Source organism: Sylvia atricapilla, chromosome 30 (genome assembly GCF_009819655.1).
Source record: "Sylvia atricapilla isolate bSylAtr1 chromosome 30, bSylAtr1.pri, whole genome shotgun sequence".
Classification (NCBI taxonomy): Eukaryota; Metazoa; Chordata; class Aves; order Passeriformes; family Sylviidae; genus Sylvia; species Sylvia atricapilla.
In genome coordinates this window covers 1,185,915-1,205,604 of record NC_089169.1, presented here as the reverse complement: position 1 = coordinate 1,205,604, position 19,690 = coordinate 1,185,915, and the positions used below count along the sequence as shown (strand labels likewise).

At 50.8% G+C, this 19,690-nt stretch overlaps 2 protein-coding genes across 3 annotated transcripts in view; one reads left to right on the top strand and one right to left on the bottom strand.

Moving 5' to 3' along the window:
* The window catches only part of LOC136372944 (GON-4-like protein), a 28,313-nt gene extending 12,777 nt beyond the window's left edge, over positions 1-15,536 (top strand). For both annotated transcript variants that reach the window (XM_066337838.1, XM_066337839.1), the window contains 18 exons: positions 1,070-1,268; positions 1,972-2,058; positions 2,531-2,702; positions 3,579-3,723; positions 3,877-4,027; positions 4,606-4,722; positions 5,212-6,903; positions 7,481-7,727; positions 8,611-8,792; positions 9,433-9,630; positions 10,170-10,313; positions 10,883-11,026; positions 11,257-11,376; positions 11,671-11,784; positions 12,253-12,460; positions 13,273-14,023; positions 14,403-14,505; positions 15,042-15,536. In XM_066337838.1, the coding sequence (XP_066193935.1) occupies positions 1,070-1,268; positions 1,972-2,058; positions 2,531-2,702; positions 3,579-3,723; positions 3,877-4,027; positions 4,606-4,722; positions 5,212-6,903; positions 7,481-7,727; positions 8,611-8,792; positions 9,433-9,630; positions 10,170-10,313; positions 10,883-11,026; positions 11,257-11,376; positions 11,671-11,784; positions 12,253-12,460; positions 13,273-14,023; positions 14,403-14,505; positions 15,042-15,191 (4,924 nt within the window). In that variant the 3' untranslated portion in view covers positions 15,192-15,536. The remainder of the gene's footprint in view (positions 1-1,069; positions 1,269-1,971; positions 2,059-2,530; positions 2,703-3,578; positions 3,724-3,876; positions 4,028-4,605; positions 4,723-5,211; positions 6,904-7,480; positions 7,728-8,610; positions 8,793-9,432; positions 9,631-10,169; positions 10,314-10,882; positions 11,027-11,256; positions 11,377-11,670; positions 11,785-12,252; positions 12,461-13,272; positions 14,024-14,402; positions 14,506-15,041) is intronic.
* Positions 15,537-15,794: 258 nt separating this feature from the next.
* MSTO1 (misato mitochondrial distribution and morphology regulator 1) lies at positions 15,795-19,666 on the bottom strand. The gene is given in 14 exon segments (XM_066337848.1): positions 15,795-16,310; positions 16,500-16,618; positions 16,700-16,798; positions 16,991-17,175; positions 17,265-17,396; positions 17,898-18,050; positions 18,153-18,287; positions 18,378-18,495; positions 18,605-18,713; positions 18,966-18,990; positions 18,992-19,154; positions 19,222-19,276; positions 19,355-19,469; positions 19,556-19,666. Coding segments are annotated over 14 exon segments (1,716 nt in total). The 5' UTR covers positions 19,631-19,666; the 3' UTR covers positions 15,795-16,077.
* Positions 19,667-19,690: the final 24 nt, after the last annotated feature.

The window sequence follows — 19,690 nt, the reverse complement described above, 5'->3', positions numbered from 1 at the left end:
AGCAGCTGAAGAGGAGCAGTAGGATGAGTGGTGTCTCCTTGTTTATGGGGCAGATCAGCTCAAGATCAAGCTGTGTCTGTTTGGGAAAGGAGCTAAAGTGAAGGCTGGAGTCTCTGGATGCTCTCTCTGGGCTGAGCAGTGCCAGAGGGGAGTGCAGCAGCTCTAAAACCAGCTACAAACTGAAATCCAGGCAGCTTTATGCTCTCTCTTATTTGTCTGCTTTTGGCTTTGATAATGGGTAGTTTTATGAATTTTTTCTTTGGTGAGCACTCCTCCCAGTTGTTACTTCCCTGGTTTTATCTGTATACAGGATTCTTAAAGGCAAAAACATCTATTTGCTGGATTTATTTTTGTTTTTATGATACCTTGCATTAGGAGCATCATGGAACAATTCTATAACTGACCTCAGGCCTGTTACAGAAGGGAAGCTGATCACCAGCAGAAATCAGGGTATTAACTGGTGTAGATAAAATAAATAAAATGAAATAATTAATAAAGTTGGAACTTCTTTCTGAAAGGATGATGACATGTGCATCCTCTTTTCTGCTACAGGAGTAGCTCTTACTGTAGGATCTCTGGTATTGTTCTCAGCTAAGGCTGGGTTAATGAATTAATTTTCAATAAAGTAGCAGGATTTGAGGCAGTGTGGGGTCTTTTGGAGGCCTTCCAGGTGATAAAATCCCACTGATAATACCTTGGGTTCAACCCTTGCTGATGGTAAAAATCAAAGATTAGGTGATGCATTCTGAATTTGTTTTGATCCTGAGTGCTGGGGAGAGCATCTGAATATTTGAGTAGGGCACAGATGGTTGGGAAGGGTGGAAAAGGCTTTTAAGTGTCCCTGGAATAGGCAGATGAAGCATTGTATCCCAAAACTACAGCAGTGCTGAGGTGAATTAAAAGACTTTTATGTGTAAATAACTCAGGTTTTTCAAGCTGCAGTTATTGTTGAGTTTGGGGATGGCCATTCCTGAACTGTGCCAGTCAGATACAGAGTAAAATGTTCTAAGTAAACATGAAGCATTTACTAAATCATACATTTATTACATTTTGCTCTGGTTTCCAACAGATTTGAGGAGCCTCTGGCCAATTTGCTGAACAAACAGCATCGGACAGTGAAGGAACAACTGGAGCAGCTGAGAATGAGAAAGTCCTCAATCAAAGCATCCCAAGAGACTGAAAAATCAAAACCCCCAAATGAGAAACCCCTCCAGAGCCTTGTTCTGGACAGTGCACAAAGAAAGAGGCTCCAGCAGCAAATGCAGCAGGTAATCAGTGTTAGAGGTGGTCTGATCTAAGGAGTGTTGGCTGTGCACAGTGAGGGAAAGCCAAGGGCACAGCAGGGCTTTGCTTCCCTCGAGGAATTAATTGGGAAAGCTCCATGTGAATTGGAGCTTTATTAGGTGATATTCACCTGCCTGATTTCACATGGAGAGGACAGCTGGAATTGAGTGAAGTGGAGCTCATTTCTTGACATCTGATCTCATGTGAGATGTTGCCTTGGCTGGCTGCAAAACTCTGTTTTCACCTACTTCTTTATTACTGTCTAAGAATATTATTCTTGATCTAGTTTGGATTCTTTTTTTTTCCCTCCTGCTACCACACAAAACTGTGTAGAAATTCAGAAAAGGGCAGTTCTGAGAGCTGAAATCCTTGTTGTTAAAGAAATAATTATGTATTTATGTAGGGAAAAAAAAACAGTTTCTGTGTTGGTCATGATGAGACTTCGGTACAAAATCTGGGAAACTACCTGAAGACTTCAGCAGATGTTGTGTTCAAAATTTGTATAATAAACTTTCTGCCAGTGGATATTAAAGTTTCCCCTCAGTTTTCTATTGCTCACCAGATTTTTTGCAGTCACATTTTTGCTGTGCTCAGGAGATATTTCTTGTCCTTTTGGACTTGTGCTTTCCAGTTTCTTGGATTTCTGATAAACTGAAATAAACAATTTGTCTGATTTTATTCCTCAAGCATGTTCAGCTTCTGACTCAAATCCATCTCCTGGCAAGTTTCAACCCTGATCTGAGTTCAGAAGCCAGCACCACCCAGATGTTTTTGGTAAGGAATGCCTGAAACCAGAGATCCATGAATTCAAACAATTTGTTGGTCCCTGGGCATACTTAGAGAGATTAATTTATTTAATGGGTCCCATTAAACTGAGAACTAAGGTTCTGGAAAGGGCAGGGATTAAAAAAATAAAAGTCATGGAATGCCAGAATGGTTTGGGTGGGCAGGGACCTTAAAGGTCACTTAGTTCCACCTCTGCCATGGGCAGGGACAATTTCCACTGTCCCAGGCTGCTCCAAGCCCTGTCCAGCCTGGCCTGGGACACTTCCAGGGATGGGGAATCCAGTTCTATGTGCACCCTGTGCCAGGGCATCCCCACCCTCACAGTAAATCCTCTATCCCTGCATTTGTAATGCTCCAAATGAAGACTTTTAAGGCAATTTTTATTTTTTGCATTATGTCTATTCTCTGCCTTGCACTTGGAAGAGCTCTCTCTGATGTGTTTCTGTGCCTGCCTTTGCAGAGTGAGCTCGGGAGCTTTGCCCACAGCTCCACCCTGCTCAGGGTGCCCCTCAACCCCAAATTCCAGACCATGTTCCAGCCCTGCAACTTGCAGGGGGCCCTGCAGCTCATCGAGGACTTCCATGCCCAGGTCCCAGTGGACTGGAGCCCTCGGAAAGCTGTGAAGAAGAATGGTGAGTGAGTGGGCAGGGTGGGGAGAGCATTGGCAGGGAGAGTTATTCCATGTGTTAAAGGGAAATTTCCCAGTTTGACCCTCCTGGAGCAGCTCTGGAGTCCCTCAGATTGTCACTGCTGGGACTGAGGCTCCTTCACAGTGACCCAGCAGGGCCCTGCTGGATCCACCACCCTCCCAGTTGCTCCCAGTCAGAGCAGTTCCCTCCCAGCTCAGCCCCAGGCTCTGGCTCCTTCCAGCCTTTGGCTGGTGGAGCAGCCACAGGAACAGCTTCAGCTGCTGCCCCTGGGGAGGGACCCTGGGCTCCTGTCCCCTCCCCTGGGCTCCTGTCCCCCCTCCCCTGGGCTCCTGTCCCCCCTCCCCTGGGCTCCTGTCCCCCCTCCCCTGGGCTCCTGTCCCCCCTCCCCTGGGCTCCTGTCCCCCCTCCCCTGGGCTCCTGTCCCCCCTCCCCTGGGCTCCTGTCCCCCTCCCCTGGGCTCCTGTCCCCCTCCCCTGGGCTCCTGTCCCCTCCCGGGGTCCTGTCCCCTCCCGGGCTCCTGTCCCCCCTCCCCTGGGCTCCTGTCCCCCCTCCCCTGGGCTCCTGTCCCCCTCCCCTGGGCTCCTGTCCCCCTCCCCTGGGCTCCTGTCCCCTCCCGGGGTCCTGCCCCTCCTGGGCTCCTGTCCCCCCTCCCCTGGGCTCCTGTCCCCCCTCCCCTGGGCTCCTGTCCCCCTCCTCTGGGCTCCTTTTAAAATTTAGAAATTTTAAAATTCTAAAAACAGGAAGAAAGTCTATTTTTTGCAATGAAAGGAGTAAAAGAAACAGTGTTTTCAAGAAGTGATTTGTGAAAAACATTCATCCACACACACAACTGTCGTTACCTGTTAATTCTTTTCACAGCAAATGAAATCTCTTGTTTGCCAAAGCAAGTGGCCTGGATTTTGGCAACAAGGAAAGTCTTTATGTACCCAGAACTGCTGCCAATTTGTTCCTTAAGAGCAAACTCTCACCAGGACAAGATCATCTTCACCAAGGCAGAGGACAAGTAGGTGCTTCAATTATTGTACAAACTGCGTGGAAATGGCATTTGTTTGTTAAGGAGAATTTCTGGGGTGCAGTCCTTGGAGAGAACTGTGTGACATCCCAGCAGCTCCCTGAGAGGTTTCTTGTCTCCTCCCCTCCCTTTTTCCCTGTCCAGCTTGTTGGCTTTAGGGCTGAAACATTTCGAGGGGACAGAGTTTCCAAAGCCTTTGATCAGCAAATACCTCCTGCCCACCAAAACTGCCCATCAGCTGACAGTGAGGATCAAGAACCTCAACATGAACCGAGCCCCTGACAACATCATCAGGGTAAGGGGCTCCTGCTGGGGTTTGTTCCAGCAGGGCACAGCTGCTCTGTGTTCCAAGGGCCTCTTTGTGCTGACGGGTCCTTAAAATAAAATGTCATCTTTTTGTTAGCAGTGAGGTTCTATCCTTTTATTTACCTTAGCCCCTGGACTTGGCAAGTGCTTGGATTACTGTTTTGATTCTCTAGAGCCCAGATAGTTCTGGTACAACTCAGTAATCCTGACAGAAATTCATACAAGTGACCTTTTGAGTAGCAAGACTTCAAGAAAAATGCTGTTTGCAGCCAGCTGGGCAATAATCCTGTCCCATAAGCTACTGGGAACTGCTGAGGAGAGAGTAAGAACCAAAAACATGAAACAACACCTGCACATCTGCCTGAGCCTCTGTGAAAGCAGCCAGGATGGCAGTGAGCTTCTCTTCAGCCTTGGCTGTTGATTTTTAATGTTTCTGTGGGCAGAACCTTATTAAAAGAATTGCTGTATTCCCATGAACACTTTCACAGTGCTCCTTTATCCCAGCAGTACCTGGGCAGGTGAGCTGACCACAGTCACCTTGTCTGCCCTTGTCTGCTGTCCCCACAGTACTACAAAAAGACAAAGCAGCTGCCTGTGCTGGTGAAGTGCTGTGAGGAAATCCAGCCCCACGAGTGGAAGGCACCCATCGAGAGGGAGGAGCATCGCCTGCCCTTCTGGTTAAAGGTATTTTCTGCTGCTCTGCACCCAGGGCTGGGATGGGGAGTTGTTTGGTTCGTTTCTGGTGGGTTTTCCTTGGGTTTCCTGTGGGTTTTCCTTGTGGGCTTTTTCTTGGAGGCACAGAGACCAATGCCTGTGAGTGAGTCAGGGAGGACTGTGCCCAAGGGAACAACTGGACTCAGGTGCCATAAAATACAGACCTCTTGATCAGCCCCTGTTACACAGGGAAGTTTCCTTCCCACAAAATCCTGTGTTTACTAAAGCAACCTTTAATAAAGGAGTTCAGTCTTGGTTTTCTCAGGATCTCAGAGTCTCCTAAAGGCTTTGCAGTGCAACTCATGGATTTAAAGTACTGTTAAGTGATATGCAGCAGTATAAAGGAAATGAAACCCGCTTGTAGAAGAAGGTCTGTTGCCTTCTGTGCTGCTGTGTGAAGGCTGAAATACAGGAATAACCTATAAGTAATAAATTCCAATGAATTCGTGTCCTTTTCAGGCAAGCTTGCCCTCCATCCAGGAGGAATTGAAGCAACTGGCAGAAGATGCCAAGGAGACACTGGCTTCACCTAATGCAGAATCTGCCTTTTTGGGGCCACAAAAGGAAACTTCAGACAGGGAACGTGATGACAAATACCCTCTGCTGATGCCCAAGGGGCTTGTGCTCACCCTGAAGCCTTTGGGCAACCGGTTCTCCAGGAGGCCCTGGAGGAGGCAGAAGGCAGCAATTCTGAAGCCCGTCCTGATCCACCCCAGCCTCGCCCTGCAGCCCAGCTCCAGCCCTGTCAGCATGCAGAAAGCTGTGAAGCTGTCCCAGTCAGAGGCTCCCCCCAGCAAGGTCCGAGTCCAGGTCCCTCGGCCCATTCAGCCGGCGCCCGTCGCGCCGGGAGTGCAGCCCCTGAACGTTCCAGCAGTGGTGGGAGCTGGAGATGGCTTGGTGCTTCCCACTGCCCATCCAGACTCCAGACAAGCCTTCCCAGCTGCTGTCTCACCAGCTCTGGTGTCCTCAGAGCCAGTGACTTTCCAGCCCAAGCTGATGCTGCCGCCCTTGGCCGGGACGAAAATGCGCAAACCTTGTGCACGTAAGAGCTGCCAGAGGAAAAAAGGGACGAGGTCTGCCCCACTGATAAAACCTCCCCCTCTGATCCAGCCCTCCCCTGTCATCCTGACTGTCCCTGCCACCACAGTGAAGGTGGTTAACATTGGCAACGGCTGCAACATGATCCAGCCCCTGAACACAGCGGTGGGCCGAGGCACTCAGGCCATTCCAGTCACAACCCTGCTGGTGAATCCATCCACGTTCCCATGTCCATTAAATCAGCCTCTGGTGACCTCCTCCATCCCATCACTGATTGTCTCTCCCAACCCTGTTGGTCTGTCTGCACCTGCTGTGGGTGAAGGGGAGGAGCAGCTGACCCTGGTCTCTGCTCCCACTGCCTTTCCTGCAGCGGAGCCCAAGGCGGAGCCCCCGGAGCTCTTTGTTCCTTGCTCTGCCGTGTCCCCCGAGGAGGAGAGTGGGACAAACCCTGCCACTTCCCAGGAGGGCACTCAGGACAAGGGGAACAAGGGGGACTGCTGCAGCTGGGCAGTGGGGCAGGGAGATGGGAGCACATCTGACCCATTGCCCATGGACCTCGTGCCTCATTTAGAGGATCCTGATGAATCGGTGAAAACCGAGTCCGAAGATTCAAGTGATGCTCCCAAAGAAGCCAACGTGGCACAGAAGAGTGATCTTTTATGTGCTGAAGGGAAGGAGGAGTTCATGCTGGGCCTTGGCCAGGAGCTGAACATGGAGGCTGCGTGTTCCTGTGGGGATGAGCCCAAGAAGGAGCCCGTTCCCTGCGAGGAGAAGGGAGAGGAGGAGCCCCAGGCTCTGCCATCCCCTCCCCGGGGGGAGCAGCAGGGGGAGGCAGGGGGTGCTGCTGGGCCACCAGGCAGCAGTGACTCTCCAAAGAACCTCCCTTACCCAGCAGAGGGGGAGGCAGAGTTCAGCAGCCCCCCAGGAAGACCAGAGGACTCATCCAGCATTGATGGTCAGTCTGTGGGGACACCGGCTGGCCCCGAGGCTGCAGGAGAGAGGGAAGGGCAAGAAGAAGAGGAAGAAGATGACTTTGATGATTTTACACAAGATGAGGATGAGGAGATGTCATCAGCCTCAGAAGAGTCTGTTCTGTCAGTGCCAGAACTGCAGGTAAAGGCCAAACTTTAAAACCCTTAAAGGCAGCTGTGAGTATCCTGAAACAGCCTGTGGAGTCAGGGCCAATCCCACTGGGAAGGTGGGCTGGTAACTCTGTGACAGCCTGGCTGTGTGCTGGTCACAGAGAAATTGGACACCACGTTTCCCTGGGCAGATTTTTAAGCCCAATATATTGCAAATATGTAGATTTAAACTCTGCTGAGCTGCAAGGACTCCTCAGTGAGGCTGCTCTCTGAGAAGTACTTTAAATAAAAATTACTTTCTAGGTCACAATTTCAGCAAGCCTTTGAGAGCTGAGATGATCATTAAGGAATCTCTTCTAACTTAAGGCTTTGTCTGCTGAATGGAAGATGCTGAAATTTAATTTTGCACGTACAATTTTAAGCAGCTCTGGAGGGGTTTGAATCCTGTTCCTTAACAGAATCCTTTAGTTGGGCAGGTGCTGATCTATGAAATTAAATGTTAATGAAATTAAATGTCTTGATGCAGTGAGGAAGTTGCTGAGTGATATTAAACCAAACAATAAAATAAAACAATGTGATTTTTTTTTTGTTATTAATTACTTTCTAAGGAGACAATGGAAAAACTTACTTGGCTTGCAACAGAGAGACGTTTAAGCCAAGAAGGAGATTCTGAAGAAGAGAATTCCCAGGAAGAGAACTCTGAGCCTGAAGAAGAGGAGGAGGAAGAAGGAGAAGGAATAGAGAGCTTACAGAAAGATGATGAAATATGTGGAGATACATCAGAGGAGCCTAAATCTGCCTTCACCATGGCCAAGGCAGCTTCCCCACAGGTGGAAGCCCACAGGATGCCAGCAGGTGAGTTCTTTAGGGGTTTTTTTTTTGGTTTTGTTGTTTGGACACAGGGAGTGGCAAAGTAGAGCTGCTTTCTGCAGGGAGAACAAAACACTGGGGTCGTGTCTGGGTTTAATTTCACAGATGTGTCTGAGCCAAGTGGTGCTTTCCAGCTGGAAACACAACCTCGGGACCCAGTCACAGCTCTCCTGCATGTGAGCCAAGGGTCTTTAGTGCCTCAAAAATTTGCAGACAGATTTATGGTTTGTGTCAGCTAATACCTCATACTTGTAGAAGAACAATATTAAATAGTCAAATCTTTGCTAAGTTGAATTTTGTCTGACAAGATCCTGTTGGAGAAAAGGAAATGAAGCACAGTCCAGCAAGTGGTAAATGAACTTGAGCAGTGAACTTAAAGTAGAGGACCTCAGCCCATTTGATCAACAGATTCCTAAATCCACAAAAATCTGGATGTAACCCCTCTTAGCACCCTATTTCATTCCCTGTTGTGTGATACCAGGTATTTATCTGTGATTTTAACTATTATGTAAATAATAAGCTAAAATTTGCAGAGTTAACAGCCAGCTCTGGGGCTTGTGTTATGTCTCTGTTCCTCTCATGGTTGTTCTGCCCTGGTGTGCAGGATTGTTTAATTCCAAGAAAAGCTAGGATAAAACCATGGCTGTGGTCACCCAGAGATTTTTTTTTCCTGTCAGATGCTGTGGAAACAAACAGCAAATTTAGGATTTTGGCCACCTTGACTCATAGGAAGTGTATTTCTCCTACACTTCCAGGGAGCACAGACAGAACGTAGCACTGACTCTGAAAGCTGCTTTTCTGTTGGAATATTGCCCTGGCTGAGCCATGGGCTTCCTGTGCCACCAGCTGACCTTGTGCTCCTCCACAGGAGAGAACCTGAAAGCCCCTGGGAAGAGCAGGAGCTCCCACAGAACCAGGAACAAGCGGGGCCGGGCTCGGGCCAGCAAAGACACCTCCAAGCTGCTGCTGTTGTATGATGAGGACATCCTGGAGAGGGATCCCCTGCGGGAGCAGAAGGACCTGGCCTTTGCCCAGGCATATCTGACCAGGGTAAGGCAGCCCAGGGACAGGAACGTGGGATATCTGGGGTTCTCTGACACACAACTGAGCCACAGAACTGCTGGTTCTGGCTGGGGGTGAGTTATTTCTTCCTACACCCCACATGGTGCTTCACTTCTCAAACTGTCCCTTTCTTGAGCTGAGAGTTTTGCTGCTCCTCCTCCCTCCCTGTCCTGAGTGGGGGAGCTGGAAGTGAAGGAGTCAGGGGCTGGGGGAGCTCAGCTGCTGCACTCAGTCCAGTTTTGAATTCCTGAACTTCACAGTCTGGATTGGGATCCCTTCTCTCAGAAGAATTTGAGCTTGATCTTTCGGAAGAGATTTTGACAAATTGCAAGCGCTGTGTGGCTTCAGAGCAGAGGAGATCAAAGATGACTCAATTAAAAGAATTGAGGGAGAAATTCCTCCCTGGGAGGGTGGGGAGGCCCTGGCACAGGGTGCCCAGGGAGGCTGTGGCTGTCCCTGGATCCTTGGAAGTGTCCAGGGCTTGGAGCAGCCTGGGATAGTGCAGGATGTCCCTGCCCATGGCAAGGGGTTGGAATGAGCTGATCTTTAAGATCTCTCCCAACACGAGATAACCTGTTTTGAGCTTGTCTTTCCTCCTGGATGTTACCAAGCCCTGTTGCTCCCCCAGGTCCGTGAGACCCTGCAGCACATCCCAGGGAAGTACGAAGACTTCCTGCGCGTTATCTACGAGTTCGAGATCAGCACAGACAAACGCACAGCCGTCGATCTCTACGCCACTCTGCAGAAACTGCTGCACGACTGGCCACAGCTGCTCACAGATTTTGCTGCCTTTCTTTTACCAGAGCAAGCTTTGGAGTGTGGGCTGGTAGGTAGAGTGAACTGAGGAGGCCAGATTGTAAGCAACATAAAATCTTGTGGGAGTGAAAGGATAAAGTTTTTCCTAGGGCAAGAAAGGCAAGCAGCTGGTAAATCATTTGCTTACCTCGCTGCTTTTATTAATCAGAATTGGAAAGTTTGGTGTTCTTTGTAAATCTCCTGCTCAGTGTGGCTGTGGAGGATCAACCTTTCCCACTTGCATCACCTCTGGCTGCAGAGACAACGTGCAGATACAGCAAACAGTGGTTCCCCTGTCTCCAAATCTGCCTTCCACTTTGTAGGATAGAGGGTTTCACCTGTTCCATTCTTTCTGGATTTCCCTATCTCACGTGCAAAGCCAAATTTTATAGCTCATGTAAGTATTGATTATACAGAGTGGTGTTTCTCTTCCTCTGCCTCTCCCCAGTTTTGTGAAAAACATCAGTACAATGGAAAGCAAAGACCAGGACAGGAATTCTACGGCTTGTTGAAGTTAATTGGAAATATGTGCTTGAGCATGAGGGTGATTTTTTTTTTTCTTTTGGCCAGTTTGAGGAGCAGCAAGCCTTTGAAAAGAGCCGCAAGTTCCTCAGGCAGCTGGAGATCTGCTTTGCTGAAAATCCTGCCCACCACCAAAAGATCATCAAAGTCCTGCAGAGCTGTGCAGACTGTCTGCCCCAGGAGATTGCAGAGGTAACCAGGGACTCCTTTTCTCCCAGTCTAAGTGCAGCCAGCCTCATTCCCTCACCCTGTTCTGGGGATCACTGGAGTTGGCCCAGCACATTCTCCCTTTTGAGGGTACAGCTCAAATTCATTCAAAAGGATTTGGGTTGGGAAAGGCTTTAAAGCCCATCTCATTCCACCCCCTGCCACGGGCAGGGACACCTCCCACTAGCCCAGGTTTCTCCCAGCCCCATCCAACCTGGCCTTGGATTCAGGGGGCTTTGGAACTGCCTCTGCAAGAGGCTGCACAGTTGATGCTCTGTGTATTTCCTTGCTCCCACCTCCACCTTGCTTTCATCACCTTGCAGTTGAGGCTCAGTGTAATCTACAGAGCCTGCCTGGAATTCTGGAGGAATATTTTCCAGGTTAATTTGGTAGCTGAGTGTGGAATGATCTCAGAATATCCAGGAAGCTGTTGCCATGCAAGCACCAACTTCCAGACTTTAGCTGTGACAACCTGTGGTGCTCCCCTTGCTCTGAGGGAGGACAATGAGATGATGTGGAATGAGACTCACTTTCTCTGGATTTTTATCTTGCAGCTGAAGACCCAAATGTGGCAGCTGTTGAAGGGACATGATCACCTGCAGGATGAGTTCTCTGTTTTCTTTGATCACCTCCGGCCCTCAGCCAGCCGCATGGGAGATTTTGAGGAGATCAACTGGACAGAAGAGAAGGAATATGAGGTGGAGCAATCTTTTCCCTAAAACCAGGAATGATAAAAGCAGAGATAAGAAACATGTTTCAGCTGGAAGAACTCACTCACAGGGTGCAGTTTCAGAGAGAGGGAAGCAGTGGGGTGGGAGAGCTGCTGGTGGACTGAAGCAAACTCTTCAAATTTTTGAACAGGATTTTTGTTTTCTGGGGAGAACAAACTTTGATCACCTGAGACCAGCTGGTGTTTGTTTTGCTGTAGTTTGATGGGTTTGAAGAGGTGTCTCTGCCAGATGTAGAAGAGGAGGATGAGCCACCCAAGATTCATGGAGCCACCAGAAACAAGAAGCGGAAGGAGATTGGAGGCCAACACCACGACAAGGTGAGCCTGGGGCATTTCCCTTGTACTTCTCACCTCTGAGCAAATGCAGGGGGTAAATTGTCTCACTGAGAGACATGGCAACAACCTCACAAAGGTGGAAGAAACGGGATGGAGACGTTTCTGTTGTGCTTTGCTTGCCGTCATCACTTCAGTTCTCTGCGGGTGTTGCAGCCCCCTGTCCCCTGTCCCCTGTCTGTCTGTCAGCTGGAGTGTTGTCTGTCTGTCAGCTGGAGTGTTGTCTGTCTGTCAGCTGGAGTGTTGTCTGTCTGTCAGCTGGAGTCTGTCTGTTTCCAGGAGGTCGAGTGGGTGGATGGGATGAAGGAATGTTCATGTTCCTGCCATGAAGGGAGTAGCGATCTCAAGCTAAAGAAAAGCAAAAGGAGGAGCTGCAGCCATTGTAGTAGTAAGGTCAGTGGAGAGGCCTGGAGTGCTCAGGGGGAAGTGGAGTCCTGCCAAATCTCCCTGCTGTCATCATCCTTGGGCCTCTTGTCTCCCAAATAACGGGGTGAGGAAGGGAATCAGTGCAAAGGTGCCCGGTGGTGCCTCCCTGTCTGGAGCTCTGACTGCCCCTGCCTTGGCCTTCTCCCATCTCTCTGCTCCTCACTTTCTTCTGCCCCTCCTTGCTCTGCTAAATGATGTCATTTTTGATGTGCTTTTTGGGTTAAGTTTTTTGAGTGGAAGATGCTGGCGTGGCCACTATGTGAAAAGATCCATGCCTGTTCATAATAACAATAATAATATTCAACTTTCTAAAGCAAACATAATGCCAAAGTGAAGCCTTTGGCAGGGCCAGGAATACCTGGGAAGCAAAGGCTGAGGTGTGGTTGGCATGGACACACCACATGGGTGTGATTGTGCCTGTGGGTTGGTTTGCAGGTGTGTGAAAGCAAATTTTATAAAAGCAAAGATTCTCAGGAGCTGCCTGCCAGCCTTGCTCAGCGAGAGTCAAGTCCCCAACCAGAAGGGAAGGATCCTGGAATGTCAAAGGAACCTGGAGAAGAAAACCTGGAGAGCAGAGATGAGGGAGAGGATGTCCAGAGCAGAACAAAACCTGACTCTAGGAAAGTGGACTCTCTGTCTCCAGGTGTGTGGAACTTTTGTCTTCTACAGACAGGCGTAGAATCCTCTCCACACAAATGAGCAGAGGTTCAGGACTTTCTTATGCACATTTTTGGAGTATAATGAGAACTTTTAATTGTAATCTTCACTTTTTTTCCTCTTGTTCCTCCACTCTGGATGCTCCATACCTGTCTAGCCTAGAGAATATTCTGCCCTTTTCACAATGGTTGCTCCATTTAAGCTTCTCTTGCCAGGATACTGCTCCAGTCCCCAGTCCATGGTACTGGTTCTTTTCCAGTTTCCATTTCAGCACAGCAGCTCTCTAATCTGCCTTTATACAATTTCTCTGGTGCTTGTTTTACCTCCAGTCGGGTACAGACAAGGAGAAACACAATTATGACAGGATAAACAACCTGAGGGAGATCTCTTCCTCATCCCTGGAGCCAGAGCTCAGGTTGTGCTGCTGTTGGGGACAACACACAGTTAAATACAGGAGTTTAAATGTGGCCTCCTCTCTGGGTTTGTAACCAGGGTGCCAAGAGCAGCAGTGGCTGTTTCACTGGAGAGTTTTGCTCTAGGCAACGCACTTTTTAAATCTTTATCACTTCACACAGCAGTTGGTTGTAGCAACCCACAGGGGTGAAGAAAATGGGCTGTAGATTTTCTCCTTTGAAGTACAGATGGGTAAAGTGCAGGTGGAATCACAAAGCTGCTCCCAAACCATTCTCAAGTGCAGCATTAGGCTCTGTAAATAAAAATCTCTTTAAAAGTCAGGGGATGAAGCCTCCAGGAGCTTTTCCTTACAGCTTCTCTGACCTTATTTGGGTTTCTTATCAGGATCTCACCTGGAAGGAAGGGTGACCTCCAGCACACCTGGATCTTGTGAAAAACCTGCACCTGCTGATGTCCAGGGTCCAGAAGGTGCCAGTGCAGGTGTGGACACTGCCAAGGACAGGGACTCTGCTGCCACTGGCCCCAGATGGGCACAGCTACAAAAAGCTGCTCTAAAACTACCTCAAGAAACCAAAGACTGCCCTTGCACTGAGGGACTAAAGCAGCCTGGGGGGAATGCAGAGCCCTCCCTGGGGCTGAGCAGGGACCTGCTGCTCTCTGCTGCAGCAAAAGGAACCTCTGGACCTCGACCCTCCTGTGCACAGAGCCCGTGTCAGACTGAGGGGCTTCATTCTGCTTCAGCAGAGCAGCCCAGGGGCTCTGCTCTTTCTTCTGAAGGAGGTGGCAAAGAACTCGAGGGACCACCTTTGCCCCTGGAAGGAAGAGCTGAAGCAAAGCAAGGCTGGGTCACAACGAGCAGCAAAGCAACGCTTGGTGAGAGCTGCAGCTCAGGGCCCCCTGGTCACTGCAGTTTGGAGACAGAGAACAGAGATGCTCCCGAGGGCAGGCCAAGGTCAAATGCAAACAGCTGCTTCCAGGTGCATCAGCAGCCTGAGCTGCTGGAGGCCAGAGTGGGCACGGCCTCCCTGGGCCAGAGGGAGGAGGAGCAGCAGCAGCAGCGAGTGACAGAGGCCACCGTGTGTGCCAAGAACAGCAAAGTCAGCTCCACTGGGGAGAAGGTTGTGCTCTGGACCAGGTACCTCTGCCTGACCTCCTGAATCTTTCTGTGTTCACTGTTTGGTTCCAGCTCTTACTGGGTCCTTTTCATTTTGTATCCCTATTTTCTGCCCCCTCCCCTTTGAACATTCCTCAGTCCATCAGTTTGGCCCCGTGAGCAGCACTGGCTGCTCCTGGCAGGGCTGTTAGTGGAGTAATTTGGGCTGGGGAAGAATCTTTGTTCTCCTTCAAAAAGCTTAAAACCAGGCTAAAGGAGTTCTGCTTAGAGATGGGTGCTGGGATTGAGGGTGGCAGGAGGAGTAAGGGAGCTTTGCTCAGGGATTGCTGAACTGGGAACAGGGCTGGGAGTGCCTGGGTCTGTCACTGGTTTCAGGCTTTCACAGGGTTTTGTTTTGTAGGGAGGCTGACAGAGTCATCCTCACCAGCTGCCAGGAGAAGGGAGCCCACCTGGACACCTTCCATGCCATCTCCCAGAAACTGGGCAACAAGACAGCGAGTGAGGTGAGGGCTGGTGTGGGAGAGCTGCCTGCTCCAGGGGTGGCACAGGGCCTGGGAAGGTGGAGGTGCTGTCATATCAGTCTCCCAGACTTTCAATTTGATGAAAAGTCATCTCAGTTGCAAATAAAAAAAATCCAAACTCTGCTCTGTTTTAGTGGTGCCAAAAATCCCCATGTGCCCTGGTCCTTGTGACAGGGTTACCACTGAGATTGGAGCTGCACATTGGGTACTGCAGTTGTTTCAGTGGCTCAGGTCTTCAGCCTCCTGCTTCTGTACAAAGGATCTGCTTTTGTCTCTGAATCTTCCCAAACTGCCACATTTTACCTGGAGAATGTAACTATTCTTCCAGAGCAAAAAACAGCCCAGTGCTCTTCCATTTCTTTTCCCCTTATGACTGAATCTTGTATGAAACACCATTCTGATATTGATTTTTTTTTTTTTTTTTTGGTTACAAAACACCTTGAACTTTGTAATATGAAATTCCAGCTCCAAGACACCTCTTAGGTCACTTGTCACCCTGGCTTTCCCCTGTTCTCCAGGTGTCCCACAGGTTCAGGGAACTGATGAGGCTGTTCCACACGTCCTGCGATGGGAGCTCTGAAGATGAGGAGGATGCCACCAGCACCAGTAACACAGACCAGCTGTCAGATAAAGATCTTCTGCTTTCTGAGGAAGAACCTGATGACTGAGGTGATAAACTACTGACTGCACCAGAAGAGGGCTTTTTTTGCCAGTTTGCTGCTAGACAGGTGCTGTGGAAAAAATGTTTGCACAGGTACTTGAGACAGCACCTTCCTTTTTTTTATTTTTATTTTTTTTTGGTTCAATTTCCTGCTGCACTTCCAGCCTGTACCAAACCAAAGGCAGGAAGTAAGATGAGAACATTCTCTGGAACCTCCCTGGAGAGCTTCAGCAGTGAAATAACAGGACTTGTGGACACTGACCTGGCCTCGGGGTGAAGGTTGGGCCCAGCAGCCTCTGACCAGAATCTGTAAATATTGTACTCTAAAATGTCAGTTTTCATGTGGAACAAACTGTTGCCTTTTTGCCGACCTGGAAATGAAACTCGAGATAATTGTAGTGAGAAGGTAATACAAAAGGGGATCTTTATTTGAAGGCCTTCAGGAGCAGTTATGGAAAGGTGTCCACAACACATTTTATACATTTTATAGGTTTTAGGAAATTAGCATAGTTGATAAAAAGCACCAATTAGGAGGACAGGTGGTGATGTAATTCCCCCCCAGGTCAAGCCCCTTGTCTGGAGCCTGTATGTGAGATAGTTACAGTCTGAATTCTCTATTTATTGTGTGGGTTTATTTGAACAGGCAGAGCAAATCTACTTTGCACAGTCAAAAAAAAAAACCCAACCAAAATGTATAAAATCAGCCCCCCAAAAAGCAGCTTTCCTCTTTTACAACACAACTGTGAGTAGCTGGAGAACTTAGGCTACAAGAAAGAAGATTTTTTTTTGGTGAAATGAGAAGAAAGCAGCAGCCGGGCCGTCTCCAAAACCATTCCCTTTATTTTGGGAGTGATCTTAAAGCCACTCTCACTTCCCCCAGTAATTCAGGTGGGTTAGTCTGAATCTGCTTCATCCTCGGATGCTCCAAACCCTGTCTCATAGCACTGGGCCAGGGTCTTTAGCTCCTCCAGGGCCTCCTGGAAGTCGCCCTGTTCCACTCCGGCCGTGAAGAAGCTGCTGCAGCGCCGCACTTTGGGCGCCCGCAGCTCCCGGCACAGCCCCGAGAGCAGCGAGTGCAGGCAGGGGGAGCTCTGCAGGGCTGCCAGCACCGGGAGGCTCTCCACACCTGCAGGGTGACAGAAACAGCAGGGCTGAAACACCCACCTGCACCTCAGTCCCTGTGCTACTTCACAAAGCAGTTGCCTTATTTGAGCTCAGCGCTCCAGCACTCCGCGTTGGGTTCGTTTGGTATTAATCATTTTTACCTCTGTTAGGCCCTGATCTCTCTGTTGCAGAGTTTAAGGGTGTTTGTTACCTCCTGAGGAACAGCCCTGAGCTTTGTCCAGGAGGAAGCCTCGTCTGGTCAGCAGAGGAGAGAAGAACTGGGGGAAGGGAGGTCGGGTGTCACAGGGCTGCTGGAGCACGTGGGATGTGCTGGGAGGAGATGAATAAAGTTACCCAGAGCTCCCTCAACTGTGCCCTGTTCTAAACCAGCCACCTCCTGCCTGAACCCACCTGAAGGCTCCTGGGAACTGGGTGTGGAGGAACTGCTGCAGCACCTCCTCGGGGCTCTCACAGCTGTGCAGAGGGGACTGGGGCTGGCCTGGGCAGCTGCTGCAAAGGGAATTCACGGTTTTCCAGCCTGAAACCATCACTGCCTCAGCTGCTTTTTAGCTTTTTTGCTCTACAATTAGTAGCACTGAGTCACTAGACTGCTCCTCCCTTCAGCTGGCTCTCCGAATAGACAGAGTGTGGATGCCTCCAGTGAGGAATCCCTGCAGAAGTGCAGTGCAGATGCTGATTTACCTGGTGGCTTTCTCCTGGCAAATTCCTCGTAGCACAACAGACTGAGCAAAACAGCAGCTGACCTTTTGCTCCCTCCACGAGGACAGAGGTTTCCAGGGCACATCCTGCTGGTGGGCACTCAGGATGTCAGGGAGTGAGGAGCCAGATAAGGCAGGGAAGGGAAGAGCTGCCCACGCAGCCACCACCTGCAGTTGGTGACAGAGCAGAGGCTGGAACACGCTGCTGGCACTGGGCTGTGCAGAACAGCTGCAGCACAGCTGGAAGGTGCCCTCACCTTCCTCCCAGAGAAGGTGAGGGAGTCAGCAAAGTGCATCATGGAGCCCTGGGAGGACCAGAGGCGGTAGGGAGCCGTGAGGGTGTCGAGTGCTGCTGCCAAAATCGCGCTGCTGTGGTAGTTCAGGGATGCCTGGGGAGGAGACAAGTGCAGGAATTACAGGTCACAGTCACCCCTTCCTTAACCCAGTTTGGTGTTTTTAACTTAAACACCTCTTTTGAAAGCACAATTTACAGTCTGGTTAACAGTTATGTCAGGTTGGGATAAGCAGCTCCAGCCCAGCTGTTTGCTAGCAAATGCTTTGGTGCCAGTTTCCTTATCTTTCTTCGGGCTCCAGCGAGGCTGGAGTTACTCCAAGCATGCAGAATAATGTAGTAGAGCCTTTTCTTCAGTGTCAACACTGCAGGCAGCACCCCCCCAGAAAGCACAGTGGCCAAGGAAATGTGTTAATATTTTCAAAAGTAGGAAGAAAACTACAGAAATTAAAAGTTGGCAGCTAAGTCCCAGTGAAAAAGCAGGAAAAGGTCTCTGCGGAGCAGAACAGCACCATGAAAAACCAAAAACTCTTTGAGAGGGGTAAAGCTGCACAAGCTCAAAGCCAACCACGGTGGGTGATCCCAATCCAGGACTTACCTCGTATTTTATGTATGGAAACGTCACAGGAGGTTCTGGCTTGATTCCCAAACTCCCACTGAGTGACATGGGGCAGAAGAGAGAACTGTGACGAGAGAGGTGGGCAATGCCCAGGGCTGTGTTCATCAGTCTGTAAAAACTGTTCTGAGGGTCCTGAGGGAAAAAAAAATCCAACCATTGGAATCTTACAGAGCAGACAAGAACCTGTCAAACGCAGGCTGGGCACCTGTTCTTGGTTCTCCCCCATTTACTCACTCCCACAGCAGTCAGGACTGGAGTCAGCCCCCAGGTCAGGATCCCTTTCTGTGAATACTCATCGTGGAGCAACTCTGTCACCTTGGCACCAACCCCAGAGAATCCATTGTGAAGGTCACAGAGGACCTGAAACCCCTGTGGGGAACAATGGCAGCATCACAGATTCTGCTTCATCTTGAGCAGAAAGTTTCTTGAAAGCAAAGGGAGCTTGGCTAAGGTGTGAACCTGAAGGTAATCACACTCCTCCACATAGAAGTGCAGCCGATCTTCCAACTCCTCGAGGCAGGCGGGGTCCTGCAGGAGACTCTCACCTTGCCCAAAGGCTTCCAGAGAACCACAGTCCCTAATGAAAAAGGGGTAAAGAGGGGTTATTTTTTTCCCTTTTATTCATCCTTGAAGGCAAAGCTGGGGATGAATGAGTTTTGGGTTCTGGAGCAAAGCCCTGGGCGTACCCATCGTGCAGGTACTGCCGGATCACGTAGACACTCTTGGGGTGCAGCTGCACATTGAGGTAATCGGACCAGAGGCGCACCGAGGGAGTGTCCTGGGCCCCTGCAGGGAGACAGATGGGAGAGCAAAGGTCCTGTCAGCTCTGAGCATCGCTGTGAATGCAGACATCAGCTTTTTAACTCGTCCAGTTTTTTAGCCCGTTTACTGCTCTGACCCAGCTCTCTAGAAGCCGAGCAGTCTTATCCTATAGTTTCCCTTCTCCTCGTTCATTAACACGTTGTACCACAGCAGGTACCAGGGAATTCTGCCTTGATGGAACATTCCCGGGGAATGAACCGAACCCGCCCGGGCCCGCGCACAAACCTGGCCTCGCAGCACCGGGACTCCCCTTCCCGTCCCCGGCAGCGTCTCCCTACGGCAACAATCCCGGTTACGGGCCGCTTCGCCTCGTCCCCGCTCGTGTCCCGGTGCGGGCCCGCGGCCGCGCTCACCCTGCGGCTCCCGGTGTCCCCGCCCGGGGCGCGCTCCCGGTAATCGGCGACGGCTCCGTCCCTGCGACACAAAGCGGCGGCAGCTGCGGCGGCCGCGGCCCGTCCCGCCCGTCCCGCCCAGCACTCACCAGCTCACCGGCGGCTCCGTGCCCGCCCCGTCGGTTCTGAGCGAGCCCACGCCGCCTGCAAAGACAGCCCGGTGACGGCGGGGCCGCCCGGTGACGGCGGGACCCACCGAGTCCCCCCCCAGTCCCGCGGTACCTTTCAGCTCCAGCGCCACCAGACGCGGCGTGGGGCTCTGGGGGCGCCGCCCGAAGCGCAGCAGCGCGGCCGCACGGAGCTCGGCGGGTTCCGGGGCGCTGCGCAGCGCGGCGGCCTGCGGGGAACGGGGGGGGGGGAAAAAGAGATCAGAGCGACCCCCGGCCCCGACACGAGTCCCCCCCATCCCGCAGCCCCCCGCACCTGCAGCCCCCACCAGTGCGCGCCCACGCAGCCCGAGTAGTGCCCGAGCTGCAGCGTGACCGCCTCCCCCGGCATCGCCGCGCGGCCCCGCCGCAGGAACCGCGAGCGCGTCACCGCCGGGCACGCCCCGGACGG